The sequence below is a fragment of the Mustela nivalis genome, assembly GCF_964662115.1.
Source record: "Mustela nivalis genome assembly, chromosome: 20".
Lineage (NCBI taxonomy): Eukaryota > Metazoa > Chordata > Mammalia > Carnivora > Mustelidae > Mustela > Mustela nivalis.
Window position 1 is genome coordinate 12476772 of NC_139039.1, and position 26166 is coordinate 12502937.

At 45.2% G+C, this 26166-nt stretch overlaps 1 protein-coding gene across 5 annotated transcripts in view; it reads left to right on the plus strand.

The window, feature by feature from the left end:
• Positions 1 to 6: 6 nt before the first annotated feature.
• FUT10 (fucosyltransferase 10) overlaps positions 7 to 26166 on the plus strand; it is an 83748-nt gene continuing 57588 nt past the window's right edge. Inside the window, exons 1-5 of one of the 5 annotated variants that reach the window (XM_082715465.1) lie at positions 7 to 125; positions 474 to 565; positions 4913 to 5255; positions 13895 to 14244; positions 18245 to 18539. In XM_082715465.1, the coding sequence (XP_082571591.1) occupies positions 14164 to 14244; positions 18245 to 18539 (376 nt within the window). In that variant the 5' untranslated portion in view covers positions 7 to 125; positions 474 to 565; positions 4913 to 5255; positions 13895 to 14163. Of the gene's footprint in view, positions 126 to 473; positions 613 to 4912; positions 5256 to 12936; positions 13065 to 13894; positions 14245 to 18244; positions 18540 to 26166 lie in introns of those variants that run through there. The other 4 variants (XM_082715467.1, XM_082715466.1, XM_082715469.1 and 1 more) reach the window with 4 other exon arrangements.

The following is a 26166-nucleotide window of genomic DNA, read 5'->3' on the forward strand; positions in this document are numbered from 1 at the left end:
CCTAGCGCCTCTTGGCGGCGTCACTTTCGGGTGCGCCTCTTCGTCCACCGCCGCGTCCCGCGCGTCTCCGCCAGCTCGCACCGCCTACGTCCTGTCCCGGGTCTCCCTCTGGGACTGTAAACCCCGTGAGCGTCCCCCTGCCACTCCGCCCTCCTGGGCGGGCCCTTGGCTGTAGCGCGGCTTGTGACTGCGCCGGAGGATTGGCGGACCCACGCCGGCGGCGAGCCCTGTCCCGGGGAAGCGCGGTCTCCCGCCCTTAGCTCCTGGCTGCCGGGGCTGGGGGCTCGAACTCGGTCCTTCTTCCGCTGAGTCCCTCGCTCCCGCACGCACTTCCCCGCACTTAACCCTGCAGACCCTGTGGTTTGGTGTGGCATTGGGTCTGCTTGACCTTTGAAATTCATGGATTAGATAACACTAAAAGCAGAAGAAATTTGGAGAATTAACAGAGTTGTCCCCTCTTTTTATTTTGCCAGGAAAAAGAAGACGTTTAAGGAGCTCGCCCCGTTTTTCTAAAGAAAGGCCAGTTTCCTACCGAGACTAAAAAAGGCACAATCTCGGAATAAGGGTGGGCACTTAATTTGCATATCACATTATAAAAGAATTAAGTTTATCGTAAGTAATGTAATTTTGTTGCATGCTGATAAAAACTATGAATTAGAACCACCCGGTTGGAGGGGTGGCTGGGTGGGTGGTTCAGTCAGCGAGGTTGAGGCTTAACTCATGTTAACTCAGGACTCCGTCATGTTCTCAGGGTCCTGGGATCCAGCCCCTCTTGCTCACCCTGGAGCTGGCTTCCCGGTTCTCTTTCCCTTTCCCTCCGTCCCTCCCCTCAGCTGGCTCTCTCCCCCTAAAAATAAATAAGTACATCTTTTAAAAAAACAAAAAAAAAACCCTTGAAAACCATTGATTTGGCCCTGGTTTTTGGAGCCAAATTTAGGTTATAAAAACCAACTGCTCTTTACAAAGTATTTTGGGGTAAGTCACCCTTTAGCAAACTATCCCACTTGAAAAATGAGGGTATATGAGAACTGGAGGCATATTAAATGCATAGTTTACATTGCTTCATAAAAAATTGTGATCGTTCTCACTCACCTGCTTGCTTTCCGGGGTTTAAGGACCTAGAGGGCAGTCATCACACACACATGCCCTTTTATGTTAATAAAATCAAGTTTAGAATAATGTGGAAGAGGGGTGCTTGGGTGGTTTAATAGTAGAGCATGGGACTCTTGATCTCCAGGTAGTGAGTTCAGCCCTACCTGGGGCATAGAGATTCCTTAAAAAGTAAGTAAAAAGATGAAGCTTCTTAAGAAATAATAAACTGGAAGAAATCAAAAGCTCGACAATAATCACCACATGTACCACACCACACTCCCCAAATTGTTTTAAGTAGGGGAGGTGATGTATTTTTCAGTTAGACTTAGAATAATACTCCTTCTCTGCTCATCACCAACAGGTGAATCCAGTAAATAATTTTTAAACTGATTTATTAATGACAAATATTAGTTTCAGTAGTACAAAATAATGATCGATATACGTATATGCTGAGATGATCACCTCAGTGAGTCCAGTTAACATATGTCACTATATAATTACAATTTTTTTTTCTAATGATAAGATTACTCTCTTAGCAACTTTTTGGATTATTTATTTATTTTTTTAAAAGACTATGTTCTTTTTTTTTTTTTAAGATTTTTAAAATTTATTTATATTTGACAGAGACAGATCACAAGTAGGCAGAGAGGCAGGCAGAGATTGAGAGGAGGAAGCAGGCTCCCCGCCGAGCAGAGAACCTGATTCGGGTCTTGATCCCAGGACCCTGAGCCAAAAGCAGAGGCTTTAACCCACTAAGCCACCCAGGCGCCCCAGCAACTTTTTTTTTTTTTTAATTTTATTTACTTATTTATTTGCCAGAGACCACACAAGCAGAGGGAGCAGCGGGCCGAGGGAGAGGTAGGTTCTGCACCAAGGCTGAGCCAGCAGCCTGATGTGGGACTCAATCCCAGGACCCTGGAATCATGACGTCAGCTGAAGGCAGACACTTAACCGACTGAGCCACCCAGGCGTTGCTCTTAGCAACTTTCAAATATGTAGTACATACTTTCTTTTTTTTAACTGTAATCACGATCTGCACATTAAATATCTATGACTTTTAAAAAATATTTTAAAAATTTATTTTAGAATGCACTTATATATGTGCATGCAAGAGAGAGAGAGAAGGGGATGGAGGGGGAGGGGGAGAGAGAGAATCTCAAGCCCACTCAGCGCTGAGTTTGGAGCCCAGGGCTTGATATTATGACCCTGAGATTATGATGGGATCTGAAATCGAGAGCCAGATGCTTAACCCACTGAGCCACTCAGGTGCCCCACTGTGACATTTTTGTAACTGGAAGAGTGTGCCTTTTGACTGCCTTCACCCATTTCCCCCTTTCCCCAAACATTCTGTTCTCTATTTCTATGAGCTCTGTTGTCTTTCTGGTTTTATTTTTATTTATAATTTTTTAATTTTATTTTATTTTTAATTTTTATTTTTTTAAAGATTTTTATTTATTTCACACAGAGAGAGAGATCACAAGTAGGCAGAGAGACAGGCAGAGAGAGAGGGGAAGCAGGCTCCCCGCCAAGCAGACAGCCTGATGTGGGACTTGATCCCAGGACCCTGAGATCATGACCTGAGCTGAAGGCAAAGGCTTAACTCACTGAGCCATCCAGGTGCCCCAAGATTCCATTTTTAATGACTGAATAATACTCCATTTTTCTTATCCACTCATCAATTGGTAGACATTTAGGTTCTTACTATATCTTTGGGTGTTGTAAATTATGCTGCAATGAATGTGTGGGTGCATGCCATTAACCCTTCAACAACATGGGTTTCAATTGTGTGGACCCACTTATATGTGAATTTTTTTTTTCAATAAATAAAGTATGATACTGTAAATGTATATTTTTTCTTAGGGTTTTTAACATTTTTTTCCCTAGCTTAGTTTATAGTAAGAATACAGTAGATGATACATATGCCAACTATGTAACCAGTTGAGGGTTGGTGTGCCCCTAACTCTCACATTGTTCAAAAGTCAACTGTATATCTTTTTTTTTTGGAGTTAATATTTCATTTTCTTCAGATAAATACAAAGAAGTGGAATTACTGGGTCATAGGGCAATACTATTTTTTTTTATTTTTTGAGGAACCTCCACACTGTTTACCATAGTGGCTGCACCAGTTTGCATTCCCACCAGTAGTGCACGGGGTGTCTTTTTTCTTCACAACCTAACCAACACTTTGGTTTCTTGTCTTTTGGATTCTGGTCTTTCTGACTGGTAATGGGGTGATGTCTCATTGTAGTTTTGATTTTTATTTCCCGAGCGATCAGTGATGGTGAACATTTTTTCATGTGTCCCAACATTTTTTTCATGTTGGCCATCTGGATGTCTCCTTTGGAAAACTGTCTATTCAGGTCCTCTGCCCGTTTTTTAATTGGATTGTTTGGTTTTTGGTGTTGAGTTGCATACGTTCTTTATATATTTTGGATATTAACCCCTTTTTGGACATACCATTTGCAAACATCTTCTGCATTTACTAGGTTCCCTTTTTGTTTTGTTGATGATTTCCTGTGATATGCAAAGCTTTTTATTTTGATGTAGTCCCAGTCGTTTATTTTCTGCTTTTGTTTCCCTTGCCTTGGGAGATATCTCCAAAAATGTGTTGCTAAGGGCAGTGTCCAAGAGATCGCTGCTTATGTTTTCTTTCAGGAGTTTTATGGTTTTGGGTCTCATATTTAGGTCTTCAATGCATTTCGAGTTTCTTTTTGTGTTATGATGTAAGAAAGTGGTCCATCTTCATTGTTCTGTATGTAGCTGTCCAGTTTTCCCAACACCATATATTGATACAACTGTTTTTGCCCCATGTTATATTCTTGCCTCCTTTGTCATAAATTAATTGGCCATGTAGGAGTGGGGTTTATTTCTAGGCTTCCTCTCCTGTTCCATTGATCTATGTGGCTATTTTTATGCTAATACCATACTGTTTTGATTACAGTAGCTTTTATATCTTGAAATCTGGGATTGTGATGCCTCCAGTTTTGTTCTTCTCAAGATTGCTTTGGCTACTCCAGGTCTTTTGTGCTTCTACACGAATTCTGGGGTGGATGGATGTAGTAATATATGATTGTTGTGTTAATCTGCATTTCTCTGATGACTAAAGAAGTTAAGCATCTTTTCACATACTTGCCAGATTCTTCCTTGATGAAGTGCTGTGTAAGTCTTTGGTCCCTTCCTTCCCAGAGGAGATTTTTATTAAGTTACTTTTTTGATTCTTTCTTACCACATTATAGGCATACTTGGCTATATCCTTTGGATATGAATTCTTTCTTAAATCTATTGCAAATATTTTCTACTCTGGCTTGTTGTCCCTTCTATCAATAGTGTCGTTGATGAACAGAATCTACTTTCAGTGTTACCAATTTATCAATTTTTCCTTTGTGCTTGGTGTTCCTTGAAGTTGACACCATTATTATCAACCTGTTTTTACAGAGAAGTTAATTGAGGTTCTTGGCACTGGAACTCCAGAGGCCAGGACTACAGTGCGGTAGGCCTTCGGCAGCGATGACTCCGCTTCCTGCGAGTGTGCCCCACATGTAACACGGCTTAGCTGCTGTCTCCTCATATTTTGAGCCCTGGATGCCTCACTTACCTCAACCTAGCCCTGGCCCTACCAAGGTCTTGAATTACCTCCCTTTGCTCTATTTGCAGGCTAGAGCAAAATAATTCTAATTGGGTTCTTCGAGTTTGGAATTCAGGAGCTTGAACTAAGTTTTATTTCATTGGCAAATGGTCATCCTGCTCCAGCTACTAAACAGGGTACCTGATGAAAGGTACTGAGGTCCCCGCTTACTGTGTTCTCCGTTTTCCTGAATAGGTGACTGAAGTCGCTTCAGTCCTAGCAGAGTTTGAGACGCAGACGGTGTCCCATGACTTACTTAGGAGAATTTCAGGAGCCTCCCAAGAACTTTCAAGAAGCGTGTTGACTCGAGAGGGTGGGGAGGGTCCGCAGCTCCCGGGAACCCCCGCGGACTGGATGCTAAGCTGGGCGTCCGCGAAAACCTGGATTAAGGATCGCTGGGTCTGGGCGCGTGGAGAGTTATCCCGCCCTTTCCCGAACCTCCTTTCCGAGTCTTCGCCCCAGCTCAGGCAGGGCGCAAACTGAAAGTGGAAAACCGCGGGGCTGCGGCCGTCCTGCGAGCCTCCTGCCCCGGGATGAGGTGAGTGGGAGGCTCTGGGTCTTTTCTATCTGGAGTGATACGTGGTGGGGACCGGGTCTCCAAGGGCAAGAAACCAAAGGAGACTTCCTAGGGCGCACGGAAGCTGGGAAGCTGCCCGCCTGACTCCCAGCCGCAGGACGACTCCTCTTTGTGCCCAGAAGGGAGTGTGTGTCCGAGAAAGACGAAGTTGTGCGCTGAAAAAGAAGCCAAGTGTGTTTTCGGAAACCTTGGGCAGCCCTTTCCAGAGACACCGCCTGAGATTTAAACCCCTCAGGGGCAGGAAAAGCACTGGTGGGAGGCGGGGGATGCGCCCGCGCCCCCGCAGCAGCCGGGAAAGGCCCGCGGGTCCCCGCCGCCGGCCACTGGGGGGATTGCACGTCCCTCCCCTCCGCCACGATCTTCCCAGCCCGGCCAGTTCCAGAACACCACTCTGCCCTGGTGTATGGCGAATTGCATCCTTCTGCTCCACATCCTCGCTGAGAATCACTTGTTGCTGCAATACTGTGCTGAAGTGATAGCGATTCTGACCTCCTAGCTATAGCGGGCGACGCGTATTTCGTGGAGAAAATGCCACGGGGGGAGCCCGCAGGACGGCAGGCTTTCGTTATCCATACGCAGTCCATTTCTTCGTTATTCTCGCACCCGATTAGAGCTCATTTTGTGTAAGATGTAGAAAGAACATCGATGTGATTTTCATTTCCTGGGCATCTTTTAATGATTCTTGAATATGTAGCTAATCTCTGCCACATCTCCCTAAAACCCCGTGCGGTGACTTGGCTGGTTAATTTCATTTGCGGAGTGCATACGCTCTGGCTAGGTCCAGGGCAAGTTGGCCTTGCATGCCCTTCCTTTCCTCATTAGGGGACCACCAGAAGCTCGTGACCAATCTTGAGCTTGCTCGTGATGTCACACTACAACTAGGGCTTGTTGCTGGTCCATCCCGTGGTCTCTCAAAGGGAGGGCTTTCAGTTGGGACCCGGCTATCCACATTGAATAAGCAACCCAGGTATTTGCACACCGAAGTGGCAGACCCACCAATCTAGAAGCACCCTCACCTCAATTTCAGAACTTTCTCTTCTCTCCTGCAAGCCACAGGCAATGTCCTTGCGTCAGAGGTTCATTAACATCTGCTCCATTTTTGAAACTGCTGTAGTAATTCTTCCTTTGCTGGCTTCCTGCTAGATGGCAGTGTGTAACAGTGAATTAAACACACAGCCTTAACTGTTACTCTTATTATGGCTCATCTTTTATTCTTCATTAAAAAAAAAAGCTGTTTATCCTACAAACAGTACATTTTTAAAAATTAAAACTAGGGCTAAATATAGAAAATAAACAAGAACATAGTTTGGACAGACAGTAATGTTATTTGCATATGTGTTAAGTGTTGCTCAGATGCAGACTTTTCTAACCCATGTTTAAATGCTTTCTAAATGTGGAATGTAAAGTGTTGATTTCCATGGGAATGCAATACCTAATTCAATTACTGGCATTTTCCCATGAACATTATACTGTTTCTGAACATGGCGTTGTTAAATGTTAAAAAATATGTACATATATGAGTCTGTCTTTAGTTACAGTGTTTTTAAGATGTTTATTTCTTGGAGAATAAAATTTGAGTTTTCAAAAGTTAGTGCGGAATTACTAAAAAAGGAGAATGAAGATAAAGTAACGCTAAACTTGTTATATAGAAATATTTTATATTTACAGAACTCTTGGTTTATAGTGACTCAAATGGTCTTGATCAATGTCTCTTTACTGGACCAGTCTTTCTACAGTGGAGAGTTTTTGCTCCTGGGCAGTATTTGTGGGATAAGAAAGCTTCATTTTGGAACCCCAGGAGATCCCCTGGTCCAGCCCTTAGTCTTTGGGCACGTGAAGTGTTAGTTAGCCCCACTGTGTTAGTGTTATCTAACATGTGCCTCACTCATGATTACTTAAGTGGTCAAAGCAGATGAGGGATTTCAATTCAGAGCTTTTGCCAAGTAGGAAGATTGTTACATCGTAGCCAAAAAACTCTTCTTGGAGAAAGAACAGTTACAAAGAAGACCTTAGAAGGAGAAAGATGAGAAAATCTTGCCCTTCAGGAGCTGGCTAAGTTCTTGGTGTGATACAGAATCTTCACAGTTTTGTGCCCTCACCTCCATTTAAAAAAAATCTGTTCCCTTTGAATGCTTCTATTTGGGGTTGCATATCAGTCTTTTTCTGTGTTTTGCTTTTTTTTTTTTTTTGGTCTGAAATGTTTTAATTTAGTTTCTGCATTAAGTAGCACCACTAAATGAAGTTATATAATTACTGCATAATTTGAATGCTTCAGCATGTCCAGAATTTAAGTGTTAAGAACGGCATCACCTTCGGTTCTACAATAGAGATGTGAAGGTCTCAGGCTGCAAATTCTCCCCCGCTCCCCATCCTTAATTACCAGCCTGGCCTCATGTGACTGCCAGTATCCCTTTATCTCTCCTTACTTATCAGTCTCACCTGAAATGTGTGCTTGGTAGAAGAGGATGGCCTTCTCAGATAATCTGCAACTCTAAGCACTCTAGTAAAAATAAATGCTAAGCAAAATATGAAGTCTTTTTTAAAAGAGTGAGGAAAATGAGCACCGATAAACGTCAGTAAAGAAAATTGGATGAGGGGTGCCTGGGTGACTCAGTAGGTTAAAACCTCTGCCTTTGGCTCAAGTCATGATCCCAGGGTCCTGGGATCAAGTCCCACATCAGGCTCTCTGCTCAGCAGGGAACCTGCTTCCCCCCCCCCCCCTCTCTCTCTCTCTCTGCCTGCCTCTCTGCCAACTTGTAATCTGTGTCTGTCAAATAAATAAATAAAATCTTAAAAAAAAAAATTGGATGAAAGTGGAAACAAACCACAATGCCATGTTCACCAGGTGCCCAAGGAACAGGTGCAGGTACTAAGGAAGTCTTTAGCAGATTAAGTATGTCAGCTTTTTAGTGTTCAACTAGTGTTTTATATATATCCAATAAAACAACTTTAAGAGAAATGTTCCTGAAAATTGCCAGCTTCCTGCATTCTTTCTGCTGCTGTGATGGAAACAAGCACGATATGGACCTAGATCTCCCAACTTGTTATTGGAAGGGGTAAGGCTGGCCAAAGCAGGGGTCTGGAGAGTCTAGGAGAATGTCTGGGATAGTGAAGGTGGTGTGGTTGTGCTAGGCAGGGGTTAGGGCACAGAACAGGAAGCTACATTCCAGCAATAGTCGGAACAAAGGCTGTGCCTGGCGGAAGCTGGAGAAATAGGGCAAGGTCCAGGGAATCTTGTTCTTGGAGCTAATACATTTGATCTTTATCTTGAAATATGTGGGAAGCCACTGATGGATTGTAATCGGAGGAGAGAGATCGCATTTACATCCCAGAAACAACCCTACAGCCAGGTGGTTAGTGCAAGGGGTTAGACTGGTAGGAATGCCAGTTGTCAGGTTTTGGAGAAGCCAAATAAGAATGAAAGAGGAGTGTTGATGAGGACAAGTAGCTGAAGGGAGTGGTTGAAAAAGCTTCTGGGGAGCTGTCCAAAGCCCTCAAACCTTCCCTCCTGCCTGCCATCATCTGTCTTTCTCAGAACAGCAATGTTTAAGGGTTGTTGTGAGGATTTGCACATAATAAAATGAAAACATGCTTTGGGAGAGTCAAGCCTACTTGAGAGATTGCACCTGAGTGGGTATAATTTAAGCTTGGTAATTAGATACGGTCCTTTTAAAGACGCTCGCTGGTCTAACCTTAAGCTCTCTTTATTATTATTTTTTTAAAGACTTTATTTATTTGAGAGAGAGCAGGAGAAGGGAGAAGGTCAGAGGGAGAAGCAGACTCCCCAAGGAGCTGGGAGCCTGATGCAGGATGAGATCAGAGGACTCTGGGATCATGACCTGAGCTGAAGGCAGTGGCTTAACCAAGGAGCCACCCAACTGTCCCTTAAGCTCTCTTTAGACAGTCAGTTGCTTATTAAGGCCATCGATGCACAGGTGCCTAGAGGAAAGATGATCAAAGGAGTCTTCCCAGGGCTCCCAGCCCCAGCCTCACCTCTTTCCCCTGCCATGGGGACAGGGAGGGAGAGGCAGAGACACATGAAGTATCAGGGTCAGAAAACCGCATGCGTCTCCCAGGGTTACCTTCTCATTTTATATTCAGGGCAGAAATCATCTTCTGGGTCCCATTTCTGAGACCCTGAACCCATACCTTGGACTGGCACTGCAAGGCTGAAATTTGAGGCTGGCATCCTCAGACTGCTCATTTGCTCTAAGATCCCTTCTCTGTCCATTTTAATCCAAAACAAAGTGGAGAAAGTTGAAATTATTTTAGGGTGAAGGTCTTGCTGGTTTTGATGGACTAGTGCCTGCAGGAGTGTGGGTTGGTCATGCTCAGCTTCAGACCCCGCTCTGGGCAGCAGATGGCCGGCCCCAGGCAGTGCACACGAGCCAAAAAATGCATTTCAGAAGCTCAGCTCTCGGGTCAAGAGGGTTGGATAGCCAGCGTCCGTTTCAGATGTTACCTCCCATGCTTGTCTGAACAGGCACATATTGCTTCCTCTGGGAAAGGAGTGTTCTGGGGCACCCTTTTGGCGGACTCCGAGGTTCACCCTGCAGGCAGTGGGGAAACAGGAGGGAGCTTTCCTCCCGGAGTACATTGCATGGTGCTTACTGACTTTCACCACACTCTCTGCAAGCCCATCTGTCCCACCAGTGGGGGGACTGGTGACTGGATGACAAGCTCCTTGGTAATTGATACCATAAATTAGATTGATGTGCACCAAGGTCTGGTTGATGGCTGCATGCTATAAATCGTGATACTGTCTATACTAACCTAGACTCTGTTCTTGAGAATAGTAGCAGGCTCGGTCTCTGAGACCTCACTATACCTCTGGCTTTAGGAGTATAACTAAATTGCGAATTTTTGGATGAAAGTCAGTGTGTAACCTTAAATTCCTCTGTCATAGTTCGTACGGTCATGTAGACTCAAAATGGCCCTACCTAGGAAGGACGCTAGGACAGCATTGTGATAGCTGTAAAAATACCCCAAACTAGGTCCTCCCCATTTCACCCTATCCTTTGTTTTCCTTTATTACTGGCCCTCTTGGACTCCTAACAAGCGGTCACTATTTCCCCCATCTCTTTCCTTTCCCATGAGCCTGGAGACAAACGACCTCATTTCTAGACCCACTTCAACCTATAAAAGCTGTGATCTTGGGCAAGGCACTTAAACTTGCTGAGGCTCGGTTTCCTTATTTGTGGGAACTGAGAATAAAACCTGCCTCGCTTACTTTACAAGGTGGCTATCCATAAGATTGAGTGGAGTGATATATGGTAAAATCTTCTGAAGATGATAGAGTTTTATACCCACTTAAGGTGGTAATAATTCATTACCTAATCTGGATTACATTAATTACAGCTATAATAAATTGCTTTTGCATATAAAACAGAAATTGGATCATCTTCCTGTAACGCAAGGGAAAGAAATAATGACAGTTAACGTTTATTCTTTACTGTGATGAAACTGAAGCTTAGAAAGATTTAGTAACTTGTCCAAATTTATATTCTATGTAAATGACAGAGCCAGGATTGAAACCCTGAGTGCTAGCTCCACATTTTAGGTAGTTAAGAGCTACTAGCATCACCTGAGTTCTTACAGATTTTTGTTATTTTTTTCTCTGGTTCTACCAGCTCACCAAGAGCGATTGTATACAGATTTTTCTCTGGTGAAGGCACATAATCTGTGTTAGTACTATTGGGTGTGAATTTTATAGTCTCAAGTGTCAAAAATATAAAAGAATACATGAACCTCAGAATCTGAGTAGTTCCTGGTTGTCATACTTACCAAAGTTGTAGTGTTGGGTAAGTTAATTTACTTTCTTCAAATTGGGTTTTCTCATCCTTAAAAATGAGGACAGCAATTTTTTCTTCATAGAGTTGTGGGAGGATTGAATGATCTTATGCATGCTGGGCACTTAGGAAGGGCCTCACTTACCAGAGGTCACTCAACAAATATTAGTGATCTCCTTTTCTTTGCCAAAGAGAGAGTGTTTCTCCTTTTGAAGTTCCAGTGGCTGAGGCAGCAACATACCTTATATGAATTCAGCTTTGTTTTACACTTAAAAGTATAATAAGAATGATAGTGAATATTTAAAAATAAGTTATCCAGTAATTATTGGACATTTACGTGCCACACTTTGAAACAAGTGTCTTAGTACTCTTATCTCGAATGTAATTCTCAATAACTTTCTGATTAGGCACCCTTATTATCTACATTTTGGAAAATGAGACTTTTAAATAAGATTTTAAAAAAATCTTTAAAAATAAGTTTAAAATTTTTAAAAAATTTTTTAAAAGATTGTATTTATTTATTTGACAGACAGAGATCACAGGTAGGCAGAGAGGCAGGCAGAGAGTGGGGTGGAAGGGAAGCAGGCTCCCTGCTGAGCAGAGAGACCGATGCGAGGCTTGATCCCAGGACCCTGAGATCATGACCTGAGCCAAAGGCAGAGGCTTTATCCCACTGAGCCACCCAGGCGCCCCACAAATTTTTATTTATTTTTAAATATTTTATTTATTTATTTGACACAGAGAGAGCACGAGTGAGTACAAGCAGGGGGAATAGCAGTCAGAGGGAGAGGGAGAAGCACGCTCCCTGAAGAGCAGGGGATGTGGGACTCCCTCCCAGGATCCCGGGATTGTGACCTGACCTAAAGGCAGATGCTTAACCAACTGAGCCCTCCAGGTGCCCGAGATTTTGAGAGGACGGTTAGACCAGCTGGGGAGTTGAGATTTGAATCCTGGCAGGCTGAGTCTAGAGCTGTTCTCTTAGTTACTATGGGTTGCAGAAGTTTCATGGGGAAAAGAGGAAAAACCCACCATTGGTGATGTCTGAAACCAAGATTCATTTTTTTGCAAGGGACTTAGCCTGAACTTAAAAGTAAATCAGAGTAGATGCACGAGAGGGGAGTCCACCTTAAAGAACGGTATTTTTCACCAGAATTCCACATCATTTTTATATTTCTAATTATATCTTTGATGCTGTATCTGGGAGATGTACAATCAGATCTTAGAACCAGATGTTTGGGGTACTGTAAAACAGCGTAAGGAATGTTGATCCTTGGGGTGCCTGGGTGACTCTGGGTTAAAGCCTCTGCCTTCGGCTCAGGTCATGATCCTAGGGTCCAGGGATCAAGTACCGCATTGGGCTCTCTGCTCAGCAGGGAGCCTGCTCCCCACCCACCTCTGCCTGCCTCGCTGCCTACATGTGATCTCTCTCTGTGTCAAATAAACAAATATAATCTTAAAAAAAAAAAAAAAAAAAAAGGAATGTTGATCCTTGTTCTGTTCTGAAACTCCACCAGGTCATTTGACCAAGACATTGGCTGCACAGAGCCTTAGGAATAAAAAGGGCATTCTTTGGAACTGTTTAGTTCTTTTCTTTTTTTTTTAAGATTTTATTTATTTATTTGACAGACAGAGATCACAAGTAGGCAGAGAGGCAGGCAGAGAGAGAGAGGGAAGCAGGCTCCCTGCTGAGCAGGGAGCCCAATGCAGTGCTCAATCCCAGGACCCTGAGATCACGACCTGAGCTGAAGGCAAAGGCTTTAACCCACTGAGCTACCCAGGCACCCCTGTTTAGTTCATTTTTAAAGCTTTTTGAAAAAGTCATGTATTTCAGGCAGATGGAAATCTTATTTCAGAACTTCCAGAGAATCATATTGTTCGCGCAACCCACTGCTTTGTTACACTTGCCACAGAAGACTGAACAAATGCATCAAAATTCCTTCTCTTGTGGTGGAAGAAGTTGTTTTCCTTAGGGAAAGTTTAGGTCAGTTGATCATGATTTATTTTCAAACCAAGCCTGAAACCTTTTATTTATTTTCTCCCTAATTTATATAGGAGTGGGTGGGTAATCTTGGTAGGTTTTATTTTTTTTTTTTGTCAGAGAGAGCTGATGCACGGGGGAAGTAGAGGAAGAGAGAATCTTTTTTTTCTTTTTTAAAGATTTTATTTATTTATTTATATAACAGAGAGATAGAGAGCACAAGTAGGCAGAGCAGCAGGCAGAGGGAGAGGGAGAAGCAGCGTCCCTGCTTGGGCTTAATCCCAGGACCCTGGGATCATGACCTGAGCTGAAGGCAGATGTGTAACCTACTGAGCCACCCAGGCGCCACAGAAGAGAGAGAATCTTAAGCAAACTCTGTGCTCAGCACAGAGCCCAACCCAGGTCTCACAGCCCTGAGATGGTGACCTGAGTGGAAACCAAGAGTCAGAAGCTTAACCAACCTAGCCACCCAGATACCCCAGTTGTGGGAATTTCTATTCCACTTTTCTACTCCTTTGAAACCTAAGCAGAATAAAGTGACTACATGTATGTGACTTGTGGGATTCAGTCTTCTGTTGGCAGAGAAAAATTAAGTGGAAACAATTTTAGACTCAGGACCTAATTGTAGACCTGCCACAGCCCTCTAAGGGGGTGTGTGACCTTGGCCAAGTCACTTTACCTCTCTATTTGGTTTCCTTATCCAGAGTGAGGTATCTAGGATCCCGAAGGTTCCTTTTAGTTTTAAATTGTGAGGTTTCTGTGCGATAACCCTGAAAGACTAACGTGTATTGAATTTTCTGCACTATGGCTACAAAATTATTTGTTTGTTACAGAATTTTTGGATGCCTTCTGGTTTGAAGACTCCAGCTGCTCTGATGATAGCTTAAGAAGACTGCATGCTGTTCCCTCTCGATGCCAAGCCAGGCCTGCGCAGAACCTCGGATCTCAGTCCTTCATGGAGACCAGGTCCCAGCAGGAATGACAGTGGAAGAAATTGGCACCCAGATGGTTCCTCCACATGAAGCTGTCTTGGGCTGTGGGCCGGCTCGAGAACACCTGGTCACCAGGCTAGCCCTCTGTCAGTCACCCAGGGCCGGGCAGCATGGTGTGGATTCAGAGGAGGAAACTTTTGGCATCTTGCCTATGCATCATGGCCACCGTCTTTCTGCTTGTCACACTCCAGGTAGCAAGAATCTGGGTTGCTTGGTGTCGATTCCTGAGCCACTCCGCCGTGCCCGCCCTCCACCCACCCCTGTTCTCTCCAAGGACTTTACTTTTCGCTTAATCTTTCAGAATGGGGGGGGGGGGTTCTCTGTCTAAGGCAGGGGAAAGACTTTTTTTGTCGAAAGATAAAACTGAGGTTTAGTGAGTGGGTGTGTCAGGTAGAAACCAAATCACTGAGTACGGGGTCAATTCGTGACTCTTGCAGGGTCCTGGTTCTAGAAGAAGAGAAAGTAGAGCTCCATCTGTTTTACTGGATCAAATTTAGATGGCTTTTTCAAAGCCCCATATCGTGATGACTTCTGAAAGAGGGCATTCTTTTAAAGTTTTTTTTTTTTTTTAAAGATTTTTATTTATTTATTTATTTGACAGAGAGATATCACAAGCAGATGGAGAGGCAGGCAGAGAGAGAGAGAGAGAGAGGGAAGCAGGCTCCCTGCTCAGCAGAGAGCCCGATATGGGACTCGATCCCAGGACCCTGAGATCATGACCTGAGCCGAAGGCAGCGGCTTAACCCACTGAGCCACCCAGGCGCCCCTGAAAGAGGGCATTCTTGAAGAAGCTGTGTGTATTCTAAGACTAAGGTCATCCATTCTGTGGAACACAAGCATCCGTGTTAATATATTTGCCATTCTTGACATATCGTTCAACCAAGGACTGAATGTGGGTAGTTTTTTGTTTTGTTTCTTTAAGATTTTATTTTATTTTTTTTATTTTTTAAAGATTTTATTTATTTGAGAGAGAGAGAGAGAGAGAGAGAGAGAATGAGAGAGAGAAAGTATGAGAGGAGAGAGGTCAGTGGGAGAAGCAGACTCCCTTGTGAGTAGGGAGCCTGATGTGGGACTCCAGGACCATGACCTGAGCCAAAGGCAGTTGCTTAGCCAACTGGGCCACCCAGGTGCTTGATTTTATTTATTTATCAGAGAGAGAGGGCATGAACAGAGGGAGCTGCAGGCAGAGGGACAAGCAGGCTCCCCTCTGAGCAGAGAGCCCCGATGTGGGACTCAATCCCAGGACCCTGAGATCATGACTTGAGCTGAAGGCAGAGGCTTAACCCACTGAGCCTCCTAGGTGCCCCTGAATGTAGGTGTTTGAACTGCAGCATTTTCTAGTCTTCTTATCTTGCATTTAGTCGGTGATTCTAAAGTTCATTACTGATTTCAAATTAAAATAAAAATGACACAGCGATGGAAAAAGTATAGATATGAATCCACATATAGTGTAGACCCGTTCAAGCACCGGCTGTCCAAGTGGAAATTCAAAACACTTTTAAAGATTATTTATGGATGTGCACAGTTCAGGTGTGGGGTTGATGGAAGCAGAGGTGTTCTCTGAGCTTTTTCCTCTCGATCAAGATTGAATGAGATAATGCATATAAAAGCACTTTGGCAGACGGGCTGGCGCTGGACTTCTACCCCCTTCTGCTGCCCGATCGGGATCCTGGCCGGCGGAAATACTTGACCTCGTCTGTCTTGTGGGCGTCTAGGACCTGCTTGTGCAGGAGGGGCTGGAGTTCTCTACTCCCTGTGGGAAGTTACGAGAGCTTTGATCCTGCTAGACAATTACTTTGGCACCTTTTCCAGTTATGAGGAATGGCTGTGTCAAAGCTAAGCACTTTTCTTTCTTTCTTTCTTTCTTTCTTTTTTTTTTTAAAGATTTTATTTTATTTATTTGACAGAGGGAGAGAGAGAGATGACAAGCAGGCAGAGAGGCAGGCAGAGAGAGAGGAGGAAGCAGGCTCCCCGCAAAGCAGAGAGTCCGGATGCAGGGCTTGATCCCAGGACCCTGAGATCACGACCTGAGCCGAGGCAGAGCCTTCTGCCTGAGCCACCCAGGCGCCCCTTTTATTTCTTTTTTCTTAAGATTTTAAAAAAAAAATTGTATTTGAGAGAGCGAGAGAGAGAGAATGAGCAGGGGCAGAGGGAGAGGGAGAAGCAGACTCCCCTCTGAGCAAGGAGCTGATCTCGGGGCTCAGATTCAAGACTCCAGGATCATGACCTGAGCCAAAGGCTGACGTTTAGCCGACTGAGCCATGCAGGGGCCCCTAAGAGCTTTTCTTTTGATGTCATAAGACATTACCATGTTTTTGTTATGCCTGTCATTTCTGAGCTTCTGTCACTCGTGGGGGAACCACTGTCCCCCTGTGTCTGCTCTGCCTGCCCTGCCCTCTAGACTTCTGTTACCGATGACCTAGCTGTCCAGCTGTCCAGTGACCCAGACCATCCTGAAAGAAATAAATGTGGTTTTACAGGGAGGGGAACCCAGTATTTGTAGTAGACTTTACTTGGTGCCACAGTAGAAATTATTAGACATAGAAGACCTGTGTTAGGACTCCTTTAACTGTAATAAAAAGAAACCAGTTGGCTACTTATGATGAATTCTCCCTAGAATGCAGTCTTGAGTAAGAGCCAGATAACAGCCTGACTCTCATGGGATTCATTAAGAGAGAAAACTATTGGGGTGCCTGGGTGGCTCAGTGGGTTAAGTCTCTGCCTTCGGCTCAGGTCAGGATCTCAGGGTCCTGGGATCGAGCCCCGCATCGGGCTCCCTGCTCAGCGGGAGCCTGCTCCCCACCCCTCTGCCTGCCTCTTGGTCTACTTGTGATCTCTCTCTCTGTCTCTGTCAAATGAATAAATAAAATCTTTAAAAAAAAGGGGGGGGAGAAAACTATTTCCAGGTACTCTATATGCCTATGAAATGCAGAAATGTAGCTGGCCTGTGTTTAGTAGAAGGAAGCATGCTTATTGATAGACACTTTGTCAGCACCCCAGTCTCTGGAACTCGTGGGTATGTAAATTTACATGGCAGAAGGGCCCTTGCAGATGGGATTAGGTGAGACACTTCCAGATGAGGAGATTATCCAGAATTATCCATGTGAGCCCAGTGTCCTCCCATGAGTCTTTAGAAGCTAAGACTCTTCCATGGCTGTGGTCAGACAGAGATGTGACAATGGAATAAGCATCAGAGGGAGGCAATATTGCTGGGCTTGATGATGGAGAAGATGCGGTGAGCCAAGAGTGATGTGTGGCTCGAAAAGATAGGGAAGCAAGAAAATGCTGTCTCCAGAGCTTCCAGAGAAGACTGTGGTCCAGCTAACACCTTGCTTTTAGCTTAGTGAGACCAAGGTCAGCCTTCTCACCTCCAGAACTAGGCAATAATAAATGCATTGGTGGGACGCCTGGGTGGCTTAGTTGGTTGGACGACTGCCTTCGGCTCAGGTCATGATCCTGGAGTCCCAGGATCGAGTCCCGCATCGGGCTCTCAGCTCCACGGGGAGTCTGCTTCTCTCTCTGACCTTCTCCTTGTTCATGCTCTGTCTCACTTTCTCTCTCTCAAATAAATAAATATTAAAAAAAATAAAAATAAAAAAAATAAATAAATGCATTGGTTACTTTCTTCTTCCTTTTTTAAAAAATCTATTTATCCAGGGGTGCCTGAGTGTCTCAGTGGCTTAAGTCTCTGCCTTCGGCTCAGGTCGTGATCCCAGGGTCCTGGGATCAAGCGCTACGTGGGGCTCTCTGCTCAGCGGTGAGCCTGCTTCCCCCTCTCCCTCACTCTACCTGCCTCTCTGCTTACTTGTGATCTCTCTCTGTCAAATAAAAAATAAAATCTAAAAAAAAAATCGATTTATCCAGTTTAGAAAGACAGCAGGGGAAGAGCCAGAGGGAGAAAGAATCTCAAGCAGACTCCTCACTGAGCGCGGAGCCCGATGTGGGGCTCGATCCCATGATCCCGAGATCAGGACCCTGAGGTCATGACCCCAGTGGAAATCAAGAGTGAGATGCTCAACCAAGTCAGCCACCCAGACGCCCAATAAATGTGTTGTTTTCCATTGATGAGTTCATGGTAATTTATTCTAGCTGCATAGAAAACTAAGACACAGCTTCATCATCAAGATGAATGGGGGGCATGTGAAAGGCGACGAGACAGTCTGATTCTGTAATACTTGTCTTCTCCTTCAGGTCGTGGTCGAGCTGGGAAAGTTTGAAAGGAAGAAGTTTAAAACTTCCAGTTTGCGAAATGGACAGGCAAAAGTGGAAGAGGAGCCTGCAGATCTCTATCCGATCCCCGGGAGAGAAGCACGGATCTTGACAAGGAAAACCCAACGGGACACTGAGAGCTACCCCATCATGCTTTGGTGGTCCCCACTGACTGGGGAGACCGGAAGGCTCGGCCAGTGTGGGGCAGATGCGTGTTTCTTCACCATCAACAGGACCTTCCTACATCATCCCATGACCAAAGCCTTCCTCTTCTATGGTAAGTGGGGCATTTGCCTGTCTCCTATCGCTTGCTGACATCCTGCTGACTTTCTGCTCGCCTCCCAAGGAAGAGAAGGTGGCGCTCCCCTTGAACACACTGTGACACGCCTGACGTCCTTTGCACTTGCTCCATGTAAGGCCTGAGCTTTTAGCAGGTGTGATAAATAAACAAGCTTGACCAACATAAAGGTGGCTGGCCGGCTGCTGGCAATTCTGGAAGAGAAGGGATGTTTCCTCTCACCCTTTCACAGTTAGATTCTGTGCCTACCGAATTTGATATTTAGAGAACTGGGTATTGATTCTGTTGTTGGGATCCATTCAGAATGTCACCTGTGATAACAGCCAGGAGATTCTGATCACCATAGCAAGGGTTTAATTGGACATTAGCTAAGCACAGTGTTCTTCTATTTCATTAGATTAATCAGCAATAAAAATAAAAATATTGCTCAGCTTCGGCTGAACAATATCGAAAGTAAGTTGGTGTTCATCGCTTCCTGAGGCTAATTATATGTCCTGCTGGGGTTGGGGGCAGCCAGACCCAGCGAGGGGAATGAGCAAACTGCCAGCAGTGGCGGGAGATTCAGAGCTCCCGGGTGGCGAGTGGAGGGGGCCAGGGGGCCCACGTGAGCAGACTTGACCGGATACAGACAAGGCCGGTCAGTTGGGAAGTCAGTGAAAGCCGGTCTGCTGTAGAGTGGTGTGGATGTGGATCTGTCTTTATGTGTGTGTGTCTGTGTGCGTGAGAGAGAGAGAGAGAAAGGAGAGAGAGAGGGAGACTCCACACTCTTCCTCTAGAGACAGGGCTGGAGTCTCTGCCTGAAACCAGTAGGAGGGTTTGGTCTCCCCTTGCCATAGGCGAGAAGCAGCCATCCCATCACTGCTGTACCCCCTTGCCAACTGCATCTGTTGATCTTAATAGGGAGATGTTTCTTTGAGAGTATCTGGTTCTACTCAGGGCAAACAGGCTGCAGGGCAAGGGTCATCTTACTATATGACGTGGCTCACTGAGACGGCATAATGTTGTCAGCACCGAATACTAATCTATCTAAAATGATGCAGCTTTTGGGGAAGGCTGCAGGGATGAGAAATTGAGTGCGGCGGACGGGGCGAGGGAGAGTTAAATATACATCTTCTGTAGGAAGAATCAATATATACTCTCGAAAATGGAAAAGTCAAGAAGTAAAATCTAAGTCTGTTTTTTGGGAATACTGGAGGTCTGTGTGCATGTATGACATGTTAAAAAGTTTCGTTTAGGGGCGCCTGGGTGGCTCAGTGGGTTAAAGCCTCTGCCTTCGACTCAGGTCATGATCCCAGGGTCCTGGGATTGAGCCCTGCATTGAGCTCTCTGCTCAGCAGGGAGCCTGCTTCCTCCTCTCTTTCTGCCTGCCTCTTTGTCTACATGTGATCTCTCTCTGTCAAATAAATAAAATCCTAAAAAAGAAAAAAAAAAGTTTCATTTAGGAGTTTCTGGGTGGCTCAGTTGGTTGGGCATCTGCCTTTGGCTTGGTCATGATCCTGGAGTCTGGGGGTTGAGTCCCCCCATTAGGCTCCCTGCTCAGTGGGAGAGTCTGCTTCTCCCTCTCCCGTGACCTCTTTCCCTGCTTGTGTTTGGTCTCTTTAGCTTACCCTCTCTTTCTGAAATAAATAAAATTTTTAAAAAGATAAGTTTTGTTTAAAAGGCCACCACTGTGATATGACCACTTTGGACAGTGGTCTGGCAATATCCAGTCAATGTAAACTCATACCAGATCATCCCACTGCTAGGTATGAAGCCTCACGGAATGTCACACACACACATGGAATGCTTACAGTAGCGTTGTTTGTCCTAAGCAAGGTTTTTTTTTGTTTTGTTTTGTTTTTAAGATTTTATATATTTGCGAGTGAGAGACACACAGTGAGAGAGGGAGCACAAGCAGAGGGAGTGGGAGAGGGAGAAGCAGGCTCCCTGCCGAGCAGAGAGCCCGATGTGGGGCTCGATTCCAGGACCCTGGGACCATGATCTGAGCAGAACGCAGAGGCTTAATGACTGAGCCACCCAGGTACTCCCTAAGTAAGGTTCTTAAAATCGCCTAAATGTCCAACAAGAGAAAAGTGGTCAAATGAAGTGTGATATATAGAAATTCAGTGTGACACTACGCAACAGTGGAAATGGACGCCCAACGCCAATAGGACCTTGGAAACCATGTAAGAGGAAAAGCAAGTTAGAGAGCTGTGACAGAAAGGTAATACATCCGGTCTCCCCGGGATTCCTGACCTGCTCCGGTCTCGAGTGCTTGCCCTTTTTGCTGGGTGCACAGGTCCTGTGCTGGCTGCCCGTTGTTCTGGGGGTTCCCTATGCCTTATTCTTGTGTTGGCTTCCTTTCTTCTCCTCCTCAGCCTCCTCCTTCCACTTCCCTTCCTCTTACCCCTCTTAAAAAGATTTATTTTTTAGAGAAAACATGGGGGAAAGTTTGGGGGGTGAGAGAGAGAATCCCAAGCAGACTCCCCACTGAGCGGGCCTCAATCTCATGACCCGGAGATCAGAACCCGAGAGGAAATCAGGAGTCCAACACTTAACCACCTGAGCCCCACAGGCACCCCTCCTGTTTCTTTTAGGACTTATTTTTCTCTTTCTTGGTTTATATTTTTGTTTCAGTATTTTCTGAAGATAAGTTTTCAGAGACTTTGTATGTGTGAAAATGTGTTCCTTTTATTCTCGCCTTCATTCGTGGTTTGGCTTAGCATAGAATTCTAGGTAAGAAATGCTTTTCTTTCTGAATTTAAAAAAAAAAGATTTTATTTATTTATTTGACAGAGAGAGAGAGAATCACAAGTAGGCAGAGAGGCAGGCAGAGAGAGAGGGGGAAGCTGGCTCCCTGCTGAGCAGAGAGCTGGATGTGGGGCTCAATGTGGGGCTCCATGAAGGGCTCGATCCCAGGACCCTGAGATCATGACCTGAGGCGCCGAAGGCAGAGACTTAACCCACTGAGCCACCCAGGCGCCCCTTCTTTCTGAATTTGAAAGACATTTTCCTGCTGTCTTCTAGCTTCTGCTGTAGTTGCTTGGGAAGCCAAAGCTATTTTGATTCCTCCTCCTTTGTATTCTGTTCCCCTCTCCCCTGTCTGGAAAAATACAGAATATTCTCTTTTCACTGGTTTCAAAACTTAGTATGATGCTTTGCTCTGGGCCTATTTTCCTTTTATTGAGGTGGATACTAAAATAATGGATTGCCAGGAAGCCTACAAAACAGTATTTAGCTCAGTGACCTCTCCAAGACTCACAGATCTACAGGTTCATGCACTTAATTTATCAGCACACCAAGACTCGATTCTTCTCTCAAGGATGGACTCACCTCTAACCCAGCTTCCAGGAGATGGATACGTCAACAGAAATGCTTCTGGCTTAATCTTCCTCTCTCGGGTTTTGTTATTCTCCAGCTCCGGAAACCATCTATGACTCTCATTGAGAGCTAAATATATGCCATTTTTACTGTCCTGGCATTCAAGGCTCTGAAATCTGAATCCAGCCTGTCTTCTAAACTTAACCACTGGGATTCTATCCACTAAACCCTAGGTTCAAAAATCAAACTGCGATAGTCGCCATTTTAGGCAGAAACCACAAAAGCACTAATTCACTGCCACTGTTTACTCAGTTTCTGAGTCCTACATTGTCCTTTCTCTATTTGTCCTGTCAGAGACTCTCCCGAGTACCCACCATTTGTTTGGAAACATGGATGATTAGTGGAGTGCCTGATGTCACAGATTATTATCTTGAGACAAAGACATTACCCGACTGTGATGCAGTTCTAAGTGGCACATATCTCACAGCAGAAGTGTCAGTCAATCTTGTGGAATTTCAAAGAAGGGAGAGAGAACATATGACTGGAGGGGTCAGGAAAGGCTTTATAAGACCTCCTTCATAAAACAGGAGAAATTCGAAATTTTGAGAGAAAATGGAATTGGATTGTGTTGAGATTGGAGGACACGTCGTGAATGTGGGACGGCGTGAATGTGAGCAAAGAAGCGGAAAGTGATGGGTAATGTCTGAGGTACAACAAGGCTGTGGCATAGTTCTGGGTGAGAGGGAAGTGGAGATTGAATGGTACATCGGGACCAGAACACTGGAGAACCTTGAACGTTGGCTTAGGTTTTGGATCACTTTGGAGAATGGTCTCAGGGAGCCCCTGAGAATTGAATGGCCTTTTAAAAACCAAGTCAGAGGGGCACCTGGCTGGCTCAGTGGGTTAAAGCCTCTGCCTTCAGCTTGGGTCATGGTCTCGGGGTCCTGGGATCGAGCCCCACGTTGGGCTCTCTGCTTGGCGAGGAACCTGCTTCCCTCTCGCTCTCTGCCTGCATCTCTGCCTACTTGTGACCTCTGTCTGTCAAATAAATAAACTGTTAAAAAAAAATCCTTAATTTTAAGGAAAAAAAAAAACCCAACTCAGATGTTAACACCTGTGAACCCTTCCGGATTCCCTCCCATCAGAGGCAGCCTCTACTGTGTGCCAAGCGCAATATCAATCCTGAGGAATAAAGAATAGAAATAAGGTAATGAAGGCATTTCGTTCTGTTCTGTATGATCTTCTCTTCTTTCATAGAGTGGAAAGTTCTGGATGACAGGGCAACATCAGTTCATCTTTGTACCTCCTCTACCCTTAAGTCTAGCACCTTCTCCATGGTAGGTATTCAGGTAATCTTTGACAAGACCTCAAGCCAAAGAGGATGCATGGTCTACACTTCTCATCCACGTGATAAGACTGAGGCTGTGAAAGGTGAAGGGTTCCTGAGATGACACCGGGGTTAGCAGCGGAGTGGGACTCAGAGCCGATGTGTCCTGACCCCTGACCCATCCATCACTGTTGTCAGCACCATATTTGAATGTACGCTCATGAGGATAATTAGATCTGGATATTTGGATTTGGGAATTCCTTAAGATGTCTGGTTTTTAACTGGTGGAATTAGAGATTCGGTTCATTAAGAAGGTCTGTTGAGCAAGACGGAATGAAAACACCACACGTTTCTGTCTGAGGGCTCCACAAACTCTAATTAAGTAGGTCACTCACAACTGCATATGGGACCCTGCTGCGGCAGGATTGAGAAAGAGAAAGCAGGGAAATGATGCAGGTGTCAAAAGCTGCCCTAATTTAGTGAAATGGAAACTCAGAGGGTTATATAACCTCGAAGCTATTGTAAACCAGAATATTTCTGAGTTTGCTTGTTTCCTTTGCAGCCTACTTTCTCTTTCTTCTTCCTAGGTATGAGTCACTTACTTAATACGAACACAGTGACTGCTGTGTCTGGTTTAAGCCTCTTGAGAAGTGCAAGGCTTCAGCTTCATTAACAATTCTCTGAAACGAATATATAAAGCAGTCAGAAATGAATAAAGTGGTTTTTTTTTTTTTTCCAACCCAAAATGCAAGGGTTAGGGGAGTCTTTAAAGCTGTCACTGTAGTGATTTCAAAACACAACTCTGGGTTTTAAGACCGTTCTCTGGAAAGATGTCTCTCCTGGAGGAGTGGTTGGAGTCATCCTGGACGAGAATGGGCTTAGTTAGAGCCGGGAACTGCTTCTGTTTTAGCTGAGCTTCTAAATAGAGGTTTTAGGGGCGCCTGGGTGGCTCAGTGGGTTAAGCCTCTGCCTTTGGCTCAGGTCATGATCCCAGGGTCCTGGGATCGAGTCCCCCATCGGGCTCTCTGCTCAGCAGGGAGCTTGCTTCCCCCTCTCTTTGCCTGCCTCTCTGCCTACTTGTGATCTCTCTCGCTGTGTGTCAAATAAGTAGATAAAATCTTAAAAAAAAAATAAAATGAATAGAGGTTTTAGTAAACAGATGCACAGGGAGACAAAGGAACAAGGAGGCTTCTGAAATATTTACCGCTTTAGGGATGTGGAGATGAGCACACTTGGTGCAGTCTGGGGGTTATGAAGAGAAGAACATCATCAGGTTGGCCCTCCTAGAAGGACAGCTACCGTCCAGCTCTCAGGGACTGAGCGCTGACTGCTCGCTGGGAGCTCCGTTACCTTGCGCCGGCTCCATGTTTCCCCTCTGGCTTCCTTGCACTTGATCTCCCTGTCTTCCCCAGACAGCCTCACAGGTGGGGATTCTACCTCTTTTTGATGAAGAGGGAAGGAAAGCACAGCAGAGGCTTGTCTTGGGTTACCTGTGTGGGTGGTAGGAGCCAGAGCTTTCCCCTCCTGAACAAGAGTCCACGTTATATTTCCAACCTCGGAGAAGACTGAGAGTAAAGGAGTCCTCAGAAATGGGTGGTGTCGGTCGAGAAGATTTCTTCAAGAACTGGAGTTACGAGGAAGGTCTTTAGCAGGGGACGAGTGTGGAGCGCCTCACAGGTATCGTGAGCAAAGCAACAGAAATCAGCCTTCTCGCTCACTCTGTGCCCAACGCGTTCAGGAACGGGGTTCTGGTATTGAAAAGGGCTCCTGAGTGGGAAAGCGTTTCTGCTGTAAGCCATCTACAGCTTACCAGTTCCCAGAGTGTTTAATGAAAGACATTTAGGACGAATGATAGCAAACACAGTAGATGCTTTCTTTGTTTCAAGGGACACTTTGGGATTCACTGCCATTATCAATGCCCGCTCTGCCAGGCACCAAAGAGATACTCTCTGTGTATTCTCTTATTTAAAATCATCGTAACATTGTGTAGTTGCCTGGGTATTATTACCGTTTTAGAGATGGGGAAACAGGCTCAGAGAATGTGAGTGACCTGCCCAAGGTCACACAGATGGAAAGTGCCTGATCACATAACCCAAACCAGAATATCTGATCACAACTCATACTCTGCTTATCACTATTTTACCACACTGTCTACACCACAGGCCGTGAGCCTGTACACCACATCCAGCATCTTTCTCCTTTGGAAATGCTAGCTCATCAGTGAACCCTGTTACCAGCCATCTCCCCATCTTCCGGGTTTCATGCAAAGGTTTACTGGTTTGGAAGACAGCTGTGCTCACCACTATACCACCAACGCTGCACAGCTCCGAAGGTTTACTAGTTTGTCTACTCATCCCCCTTCAGACATTTCTTCCATCCATCCATCCATTCATTCATTCATTCATTCATTCATCGTTCATTCAAAGCCTGACGATGACCAAGCATGAGTTACAGAAGGAGATCAACACGTGTGAGTGTCTCACTGCCCTTTAAAATCTTATTCGGGAAGCGAATTTTCACCTTCCCCTAACTGGAAACTCTGGCAGATCTCTAGCTTCGTGCTCCCTGTTCGGCAGTGGAGGATTTTATGGACACTTTCCATTGCAAGTGCGGTTTCAAGCTTACTACGTGGCGCATTCAGTCCCAGGTAGAATCCTTTCTGGACTTCGAGTGCACCTGGGGGAATGTTTCTTGTGTTCACCAGCTTGGAGCTCTTTTCATGCCCCAAGCCCGTTCCCCTGGGAAAGGTGCTTGTGTTCTTTCTGTTCTCTGCCCTCTGCTTGCTCCTTCTCCCCTGATCACCAGCTGCTTTTGGGAGCCTGGTGGAGTGACAGTGAGGACATTTTTTACTTGGCTGTGTGGCTCCATGTCTCCTGAACCAAGCACATGTTTCGAGCTGGTGTCCTTGAGTGGGTCGGGCAGAGGACGAAGTATACTTTTTTCTATTCTGGGGCATTTTCATGGCATTTGGAGTTTGCC